This window comes from Chelonoidis abingdonii, chromosome 2 (assembly GCF_003597395.2).
Source record: "Chelonoidis abingdonii isolate Lonesome George chromosome 2, CheloAbing_2.0, whole genome shotgun sequence".
Classification (NCBI taxonomy): Eukaryota; Metazoa; Chordata; order Testudines; family Testudinidae; genus Chelonoidis; species Chelonoidis abingdonii.
The window spans coordinates 53284236-53295069 of NC_133770.1; the positions used below are offsets into that span (position 1 = coordinate 53284236).

The 10834-nt window shown below is 37.7% G+C and overlaps 1 protein-coding gene across 12 annotated transcripts in view; it reads left to right on the forward strand.

Moving 5' to 3' along the window:
- Nucleotides 1-10834, forward strand: part of UMAD1 (UBAP1-MVB12-associated (UMA) domain containing 1) — a 174084-nt gene that overhangs the window by 8582 nt on the left and 154668 nt on the right. For 4 of the 12 annotated variants that reach the window (XM_075062368.1, XM_075062370.1, XM_075062369.1 and 1 more), the window contains exon 1: nucleotides 2689-2755. Coding sequence is in view for 7 of the 12 variants with exons in the window: in XM_075062372.1 (XP_074918473.1) it covers nucleotides 2674-2755 (82 nt within the window). In the remaining 5 variants the exon portion in view is untranslated. Of the gene's footprint in view, nucleotides 1-554; nucleotides 585-2134; nucleotides 2221-2649; nucleotides 2756-10834 lie in introns of those variants that run through there. The other 8 variants (XR_012655214.1, XM_075062372.1, XM_032780103.2 and 5 more) reach the window with 4 other exon arrangements.

The following is a 10834-nucleotide window of genomic DNA, read 5'->3' on the forward strand; positions in this document are numbered from 1 at the left end:
AGGCATCGCCCCCAGCATCTCTCATTGGCCAGGAATGGGGAACTGCGGCCAATGGGAGCTGCTGGTGGTGGTGCCTGAAGCAATGTCAACACACACCCCTGCACCTCTCTTCCCCCAGGTTCTGTCTGCTTCATGGGAGCCTGCCCTGCCCTGCCCTGCCCCTGGTGCGCACTGGGGGTCAGAGCCACTCTAGGTAAATGCTGAGGGAGGGCAGGGGGGCTGCAAGAAGCTCACGGGCTGCAGAAAATAACCTGGCGGTCCTCATGCGAGCCACGTGTTTGAGACCCCTGATCTAAAACCACACAAATTGTAAGTAGGGCAAGGAAATGCATTAGGTTATCTTTTGTTTTGGCTTGTGAATTTTTCTGTGTTACAAAAACAAGAATAAAACTCTCTCTGTAACTGTGAAGCTGAGTCCAGATGGGAATCCTCTGTTTTAAATCTTTTTATTACCCTGTAAAGTTACCTTCCATTCTGATTTTGCAGGTGTGATTCTTTTATCTTTATTATAAAGTTCTTTTAATAACCTGATTTGTCTTCAGGGCACTGAAATCAAGGGTCCAGTCTGTGCTCACATTGCTAAGGTAATTGGTTGGTATACTATTCTCAAGCTTCCCCAGGAAAGAGGGTGAAGGGGCTTGGGGGGACAGGGATTCCAAGTGACTCTTCCCTGAATTTTTGTGTAAATCACTTGGTGGTGGTAGCAATACTATCCAAGGACAAGGAAAGAAATTTGTGCCTTGGGGAAGTTTTAACCTAAGCTGGTAGAATATAAACTTAAGGGGTCTTTCATGCAGGTCCCCACATCTGTACCCCAGAGTTTAGAGCAGGGGGAGGTGGAGATTCCTACCTCTCAACATGGAATAAATTATACATATAACTTGGTTTCAACATTTCTGTGCCGTAAGTGTATGCTTTTTATTAGTCATGCAAAGGGCATTTCAATTGATACTGTATATATCATTTTTGTTTGTTAGCTGGTAGTTTTGATTAAAAATGAAATAAAGAAAGACAGATTGCATCTACGCTTCTTTTCATAAAAGATGTGAGAGAACATTTTAAACCACTTTTTCTTTTTCTTCTGTCAAAAATGTCCTAAACCAGGCTGTTTCTCAGAGCAAAGTAAATTGTGATGATAAGGAGGGAGAGCTTGTGGACATGGTTCAAATGAATGTCATCCTGAGTCGACTTCTAGTGTTGGTTGAAAACTTTGGAAAAGTGAGGGTTTTTTTCCCTCATGAACCTTTTGTTCTGGGCCTTATTTATGAAGTAATTTTTGATAGTGTTTTCATAGCACATTAAGTCTTCAGGCAGTGTATTAGTTAGATAAAAGTTGATGAAATGATCAGAGGTTACATTATAATGAATAGAGATGTGAAGAGCTGTCCAGGATTCAGTTTTGTATATGAATATAGTGGCTATTCAAAATTGCTGAGATTGTACATTGCAAAGCTTGGATGGTAATTTGGGTATCCACTGTTGCTGTGCAAATCATTTATTCCACTACTAGCATGTCTAAGTGGCTTGTTTTAAATGTGACAAACTGACCCAGAATGGTCAGTCTATAAGTTTTCTTTTGTTGAGAAAATAACCACGCTAAGCTTGCCTGTTTAGTTTCTTAGCAGAATGCACACTGCCCTAACCAAGAGTTACCAGTCATCTGCTATTCACCATATTTGAAAATGGTATTTAGAAGCTGCTGGAAAAGTTACACAGGTACTTTGCTGTTCTCTAGGAACATAAGCTCTGAAAAACTGAAACTTTGTATTGTGAATACCTAGTATGTGTTTTCAGAAATTCATAACTTGGGGTCCAGTTGTTCAAACCTGTGTAACTTTCATGCAGGTAATTCAATTGACTTCAATAGAGATACTTGTGCAAATGAAGTAATGTGTGTGAATTTCAATGAGATTGAGCCATTGGTTAACTTGGAGCAAAATTTGTTCCAACTTGGTAACAAGCATACATGGTAAGGATTAAATACCTACTGTATTTCAAGTTTCAAATTTCAGCTAGTTTTTGATTAACTTGGTTTGGGTCTGGAGAGTTAGAGAGGGCATAGTAATTTTTCATTGGCAAAATGGGTGTGAGAGAATGTGAAAACATGCATCAAAAACAGCCGAAGGGTTTTCCTTCAACTTTGTGAAGAAACGTAGAGACCAAATATGGAAACTTGCAGAGAAATCGTCTGTTTGGGCTGAAAGTTATTAGTGAGAGAAGGTGACTAATTGTTCTTGTACCTCTGTCTGTAGTGTTGACTTTCTCAACAAAATATTTCAATCCATTTGACACAAGGAAATCGGATTTTTCAAATCTAGAGATACATTACATATATTAACTCTGAACATGTATCAGAGGGGTATCTGTGTTAGTCTGGATCTGTAAAAGCAGCAAGGAGTCCTGTGGCACCTTATAGACTAACAGACAGATTGGAGCATGAGCTTTTGTGGGTGAATACCCACTTCGTTGGATGCATGTGATGAAATGGGTATTCACCCACAAAAGCTCATGCTCCAATCTGTCTGTTAGTCTATAAGGTGCCACAGGACACTCTGCTGCTTTTACGTATGTAATGTACTATCTTTTTGGTAATTTTTCTAAGCTAAATTGTATTACTTCATACTTTATTTAACAATATTTTCTTGTTAGAGAGAGGCTTGGGGAAAAGAAGATATGTTCAACCTTTTCCGAAAAAGCCAAGACTCTAAGAAGGTGTCATTGCCAGAAAGAGAGGCAGATGGATTTGTTCTTTTGGGTAAGTGATTCTATGTAATACTGTTTTATAACGTGTTTTAATAATATTACTACTGTCAATTTGGTACTTTTAAAAATCTTTTTAAATGAAAACAGAATGAGGAACAGAAATTGATCAAAACACTGAACACATGCACGCAATTCTATTTCTTTAAACAAGATTATAGTTGTTGCTTTCATATCATATATTGTGATAAAGAGAACATGGGTACTTTAAGCTAAATACTGAGGCTCTTAGCTGTTGCCCAATGAAAGAGGAAAAATAAGAACACTGTGTTGCTGAAAAACATGAATAACTTCAACACTTTCTTCCCGTTTAAAAGGGAGAACTACTCTTCTAAGCACTTATTTGTTATAAACTCAGCTGCTACCAATGTCTTCCAGATATTAACTCGGAAATGCCTGCATGTTACATATGTTATTTATAGTCACTATGAAATGTAGGTCTTCTCTCTCAGAATCTGGCACTTGAGTACTTTGGTGAAAAATTAAGCAGTTAGTAATGCTTTAATCTCCTAAAATGTCAGTTATTATAAATGAGATTTTCCAGAAATAAAATGGAATTCTGCTCACTTTAATATATGAATTTGTCAAACTTTTTTTTAATCAAGTCTTTCATGGTCATGTAAGAGGGATCAAATGTGAGGAAAATCAAGATTTTATTACTCTTGTATTGCAACTGATCTTCTATTTCTTATTGCAATTATTTCCATCCTTGTGTAAATCTTGTCATTATAAATATTCTGATATCATCATTATCCTGATTTTACTGATTTTGTTCTTGCCAGAGGTCTTCCATCCCTCTATTTGGGCTGACTTTTTCCTTCTAATTCTCAGTGTTTCAGTTACTGTGGATGTATTTAGGAGTTTGTTCTATTTGTGCTGATTCTAACCTTTTCAGAGAGATTCCCTGTAGATGTAATGGGTATTATCACTGGAATGGTTAGGAAATTTCATAACAGGAGAAATTTTTTAACAGAAGTATTAGGCAGTAGCTTCTACAACAACTGTTCGTCTTGCATATCAATAGGTGCCCCAACTACTTATAAGTTATTAGGGCAGGTCTAATTTCAAGGGTATAATTTTTACTTTTTGTAATGTCCTGTTTAACAGTTGCTCTGGCATGGCATTTTAAAAAAAAATCTCTTCAAAAGCTTCTGTAAAGCACTTCAGAAGTAATGACTTTATAGCTTGAGGCAATCCCAGAGTCAGTGCCAGGTGTGAAGAGCTGTGAGCAGAAGTCTTACATGGCACACGCATCCTGGTGGTGACTGTAATTTTTGGATTCAGTATTTCATGTTTTTGTTTTAAACTAACACAGTGGTTAACCTTGCAAATTACTTCAAAATAGATTGCTATATAATTTCTTTTCCAAAAGAAATAATTATATGGCAATGTCCAGTAGTCCTGACAGTGGAACGTATCATTCCCTTATAGGTGGAAGCAGGGACAAAACTGTCAACTTCAGGGGAAACTGTCACAGGAAGGAATGCCTTCTTCAGGAAGTCATTAGCAGTTCTGTCTCCATGTATCCCAGAACAGCAGCAGTTTAGAAACTTTAGCTACCTGTGTGGTTTTAATTTGGTGACTTTTTTCCTAAAATTTATTTTTCAGATTTGATGGTAAAGTACTTCAAAGCCTTAACTTCAGAGGTTTGTTTTTTTTTGTTTTTTTTTTGCCAGTGGAGTCTGGATTTTAACAAAGGCATACAAGAGTAACTAACTAACTTAAGAAACCAAGTCTCTTTCCAACTCCTTAGCCAAGGGAGGAAGGATAGTTCTTTCTGTACTAGGAAAAAGGAGGGAGAGCCCCAGGGCAAATGTGATACTGTGGTCAGGAGAGTTTCTGTCACTGTATAAGTCTTCAGCTAAATTCTGCAGAGGGTGAGAATTCAGTCATCCTCATAAAGTACTTCTGAATGGGATTTTATAAGGAAAGGGTGATCCCAGTACACAAATTTGTAGAGGGAATTATTCATTGTTCTTTGTGCTAAGGTCCACAGATCTGTTCCAACAGATACTTAGTCTGTGAGTTGGAGGCAGAAAAGGACTTGTCAGTCACTGGCTGCAAGGGAATGCCAGACCTCCTGAAGTTCCCCTCCAGTCTTCTCTGCTTTCATAGTGGCCAGCCTTCTCTGTTGCATAGCTTTTCTGAGGGAAATTCCAAACTTGATTTCAAATTTTTACTCTAACATTTTGGCTCTGTCTGTCTCTAATTCTGATATGTGTCTCAGAGTTGAGTTTGGCTCTCTTCTGCAGGGCTTTTGCTGAGGTTCAGTTGCTCTGATAAGAGATTTTTACAAAAGATGAAGAATACCCTAGAAGAAATAGGGGAGTGCAGGATTCTAAACAGTGCTATAAAGGAATTATTGCTAACATAGCGTAAGCTTTCACCATGTCGATTTGGGTTCGGGGAAAACCAGTTATTGGGAATCACCAAATAAACCCCATGCCCTTCCCTCATTCCTCTTCCCACCATGCTTTCCTAAAGGCCAAACAAAGTTAGAAAATAAATTGTGGGTGAATGGAAACACATGGATACCATTAGACTCCTTGTTGGGTTGTAATTGTTGAGAGTTTCCATCTCTGTTTTGCCCATTGCATTACCTTTTAGAGGTAAGCACCTTCTACAGATAGTTGTGAATGTGAGATTTGTTAGCTATCAGGTTAAAGAAGTCCTCAACACTCCTTCCCATGAGGCCCATTGCTGTATATGCATGCATCACTGCCACAAGCCAATTGTGTGTTTATCTCTGGATAAAGAGAGTGAGAAGTCTATTCTGACCATGTCTGTGGAATTAAAAAAACAAAGTATATTTTGTTGCTGCATGTTGTCTTGTGCTCAGAGCACCACCTTTGTGTACACACTTCTATATTGTGGTGATCTCTCACAATAAAATTGTTAAATGAACACTGAAGGATCACTGTAAAGAGGGAATGCTAGCAAGTAGCATTCCATAAGTGTTTGGAAGCAGTTTTATGCTAATAGTTCTATTCTCCCTGTTTTGTAATACAAGAATAAGGGAATATTCAATTAAACAGAATGGTGGCAAATTCAAAACTAATAAAAAGGACGTTCTTTTTCATACAGTGCATAATCAGACTGTGGAATTCACTTCTGCAACATGTTAAGGCCTAGAACTTACTAAGATGCAAAGAAGGATTAGATGTGTATCAAATAACAAGAATATCCAGTTATAATAGTGAATGTTTCCAAATCTTGAAAGAGAACTTCCTGTTTTCAGGCTTTAAGCCAATCTCTGTTAGGGATGAGATCTTTGTTGAGGACAAAGGGTGTAACACATTATCCCTCATCTGCCAACTGTGATTGTGTCTTAGGATACTGGACTGGATGGACCATGAGTAAAGATAAGATTTTTGTCAAGGTTATTTTTAGTAAAAGTCAGGGACAGGTCACAGGCAATGAACGAAAATTCATGGACCTCCTACCTATCTGACTTTTACTAAAAATAACCAGGGGCAGGACTAAATAGGGTGGAGGAATGGAGTCCTGAGGGGGGAATTGACAGACCAAGACCCCCGCCATGGCTGGGGACACAGCCCTGGCTTCAGCGGCAGGCGCAGCCATAGGGGCGTGCAGCCCTCTGCTTCGGAGCTGGCTGCAGCCACAGGACAGGGGTGCGTGGTTCCAGCTGCAGCCCCGCTAAGCCCTGGCCACAGCCAAAAGGAGGCACACTTCCCTGGCCGCAGCTCCCAGCGTAAGTTTCAGGGCTGGGGAGCAGCAGGGGGAGCAGCCCCCACTCTAGAGCTGGCTGCGGGACAGGGGTGCACAGCCCAACTGCAGTCCCCCCACCACATGAAAACCAGGGGCTGCAGGGTCCTGATTCTAGCCATCCAGCCCCAGTTGCAGCAGGGCAGGGGCACACAGTCCTGCCTCCAGCCCCCACTTCAGCTGTGGACAGCTGAAGCGGAAGAAGTCACTGAGGTTTGGTAAAGTCACGAAATTTGTGACTGTCGTGATCTCTGTGACTAAATCATAACCTTAACCATGAGTCTGTTTCACTATGGTAATACCTATGTTAAAGGTCATATGTAGTTCACTTCAGTCATTGGTATCCTAGCATACAGGAACTGCTCTGTCTGCAATGGTGTACAGCAGATTTAATATTTAGTTTTTTTGAGAATTGCAGTTTTGTTGCTGAAAACATTTAAAAATCTCTTGAATCCACTGAAGTTCTTCCATATGAGGAAAAAAACAATGCAACATGAGTCAGTTTTCTGTCCAGAAAATATTGACTTTGTCCTTCAAAAATGCTAAGTATTTTTTCTCACCTTTATTTTCCTACAGTGTATTCTAGATATACAAGTGCGTGAAGTATTGTTTGCAGTGAAAGGAAGAATTGGATACACTACAAATTGGAATTAGTGGGGCTGTGTAGCTTTCTGTTATAAATAGAGTATAATTAGGGCCTGGTGTAAATCATGATTGGTTTTTTAATATTTTTTATAACATTCATAATAGTGTAAAGGGCAAAGTATTAAATTTCACAGAGTTTGCACAGTATTAATTTTACAGGTTAATATACTCCCAGGACAGAATGAATTCAGTAGACTAAATCTAGCTGTAAAATTCGTTGTGTTGTGTGGTTGGGTTGGGTTGCATGCACACAGCAGTCTACTCTTACACAAAAATGTGGAAACAGCACTGTAAGCTAAGGTAATTTTTTGTATTAAAGACTCAGTTTTTAAAAAAGAAAAAAAATTTAAAACATAACAGTTTGGGCATTTTCATGATTTCCATGCACTTCCTGAAATCAAGATTTAGACAAAGCCAGACATGTATTATATTCCGTGCAACATTAAAGACCCAAAATGATGAAGGCAATTGGAAAGTGATAGAAGTAGATTTTGTTTACAAAACTTTTTAAACTATTCTGTAGTGTTTGGTTGAAACCACTAAAATATAATGGGACCCATTTCCCAGATATGTTTATTTTGATCAGAATTTGCCAATGAGAAGAAAATACATGCATTTTAAATACCCCTTTGTTCAAACAAATGTATTATGAAAAGTACAAGTCCATAAATAAAATTACTTCTGTTCTAGTAATAGTTCTTGTACAACAGCATAATTGATCATTTCTCAATATTTGTACAATTGGATTTATTAGTGCAACTTTGTTTTTACTTGGAAGATCAATGGCATGGAGATAGAAGTGTTAGCTCTTGATGCTGTTGCTTGTTTTCTGGGACTTGCTAATATATGTGCAGAAGAACCATGCCAATATCGAAAATGTTTTCTTCCTTAATATTAAACGGGCTCTGAATGGTGCTAATAAGCAAGAGTTAGTGGTACTGGTTTATTGTATTTTAAGTAAAAGTATATTAAACACACTAGGCAGGATGCCAGTTGGGCATGTGCTTCTCTCATCCAAAGTCACTTGTGACTTTCCCCATAATGAAACTGCCGTATCCATTATGTGGTTCATGTTTCCACCCCTGCCCTCCTAAAAAAAGCAAACTGCTACTTCATCTCCATGAAATTGTTTTGCAATAAAATGCGTGGTGTGGTCTTCAAAATAAAAAGCACTATCTGAATAGTGTGCCCATGTAAGCTCTCGTCAAAATTTTTGACAATAGAAGTTTTTAAATCTCTTGGTGTGTCATTAACCTACATCTGAAAAAAGTGTATTGCTTTCTGTCTTTTATGCATAAGCAAAATTAAGCTACTAATCCTGTTAGGTGTCTAATGCTACAGTCTGAGTTTACTGAGCAAGGAGAAGGGAACAGGTCCAGGAAAATAACAACCCTCTCCTCTGTCTTTCTAGTCACATAAGGAGATAATAGCTACCTCCTCATTCAGTAATGAAGTCAAAGTAATCCTCTTGGGTACTTGTTTCACACAAAAACAAACTGCAGTTTGCACTTGTATCACTAGGTGGTAGTTTTTTCCTTACATTCTGCTGCTACTGTAAAAAAATCAGTGGAGTGCAGTACAGTAATTATAGTGTTGAGGGCCACGAGACCTACATAACACAAAGGAATGAATTTGCATATTTTTATAGCAGAAATAACAGAATGCAACATGAATAATTTGGGAGCACAAGCTTCATGCTATATTAATACTGTTGAAAAGCATGTGTTGAGTGTACTCTAAAAGCCAGTTGTGTATTGGTTGAGTGAACTTGGTCAGCGTCTCTTATGTAGATTAAAGGAATTAGGTTATAGAACAACAGAAATTCATTATGTTTTGCAGTGTAAGCAGGTGTATTTCTTAAAGGCAGTATATATGTTTTTTTTTTCTTTCTTTCTAGATTTCATATAGCACAGGCAATAGATCTACATTTCACTGTAACTCAAATATGTTTGACTCTTAATGTCTGTGATCAGAACATCACTTCATTGGCTGTGGCCTGCTCACTAGGAAAATTTCTTGTATATCTTTAGGGTAGTTTTTTAAATAATTCCTCCTCAGTCAAAATTCAAACCCTGAAAGCTTTTTAGCTCTTTAATATACATGACTAGGTAACTTTTTTTTTTTTTTTTTTTTTTTTTTTTCCCTAGTCCCTCTGCCTCTTACTTTCTAGAGTTAGATCTGCAGGTCATATTCCAACATACCTTGTAACATGTAAGCTTCATAATTGTTTTTAGCTTTAAAATGTTGTTGTTAAACTCAGTTATGCACATTAACATTTTTATTTGACATGTCTGTGGTAGCTCCTAATGATTGTAACATAATAAAACAATATATTGTAAAGAATAGCTGCTGTTTATAGTGCTGGGTGGACTAGATGTAGCTGGTTAGCCCTTAATCCTAATTATGTTTCAAAAAATATACCAGTTTTTGAATATTAACTGTAACAACCAGGACTCCTATTTTTAACTACTTGTGATTTTTTTTTTATTTCAGAAGAATGTAATGTAACATTTTGGAACCCAAGAGAATAAGTTGTTGTTTCAGGACTTTCAGGCAAATGTGTGTACTATACTTTACTTTCAGTGTCCTGCTGAAAATTCTCCTTGGGCTGTCCAGTTTAATAAACATTTTAACATGTTATTCAAAACATACATGTTAAGCATTGTTTTGTATTTATGTTGTCTGATTGAAAGAAAAATTGCTAAAATTGGAGTAGCATCTTTTTCAAGATTGTATGACTATTAAGCTTTTTGAAATAAACTTGTCATCTGACAAATTGTTTTTAGGTCACAAAAGAATTTGACTGTTCACCTCCACTTTGAAAGAAAGAGAGGTCATCCTCCTAAGAATAAAATAGTAGATGCTACAAACATTTTCCAGAATTGAGTTATTAAAAATGCATCTTTAGAGTTTTCATGTTGGAGAATTTATATATTGAAACATCCATAAACATTGGTTAATTGACATGCCCACACTTGAGCATGGGAGTATTTGACATTGCTCTTCTAAGTCCTGCAAATAAGGAGTGATGAAAGTAAAAAAATTGTGCATAGTAACTATCAAAACAGCTGTTCAAAAATAAATAATAAAGAATTCCTTGGTCATAATGGCAAGTATTCTGCAACCTTGATTGTTATACACTTTATGTATTTTTATTTCTTAGTTTCTTGTTCTGATTTTTTTTTACTTCTGCTTGTAATGTTGAATTGATCTCTCAACAGCTATATTCTGCTAGCCTTACTCACATTCAGTATTATCTTACTCCGCAAGTAATATCATGTAGCTCATATATAGCACTTATCAGTGCACCTCAAAGCATTATAGAAAGGATGTAAGAAGTAGTCCTGTTTATGGAGCAAGTCATTACAGTGAGGCCAGGTCTACACTGCGACTTTAAATCGGTTTAATGGCCGATATACCGATTTAATGCTGTACCCGTTCACACGACGGGTACAGCATTAAATTGTCATTAATATCAAGTTAAACGGCTCCTTAAATCGATTTCGGAACTCCTCCCAGACCAGAGGAGTAGCGCTAAATTCGATAGTGATAACTCGGATTAGGGGTCGTGTGGACGGAAATCGACATTATTGGCCTCCTAGAGGTATCCCACAGTGCACCACTGACCGCTCTGGTCCGCAATCCGAACTCGGATGCGGAGTGCCGGTAAACAGGAAAAGCCCCGAGACCTTTAGAATGACAT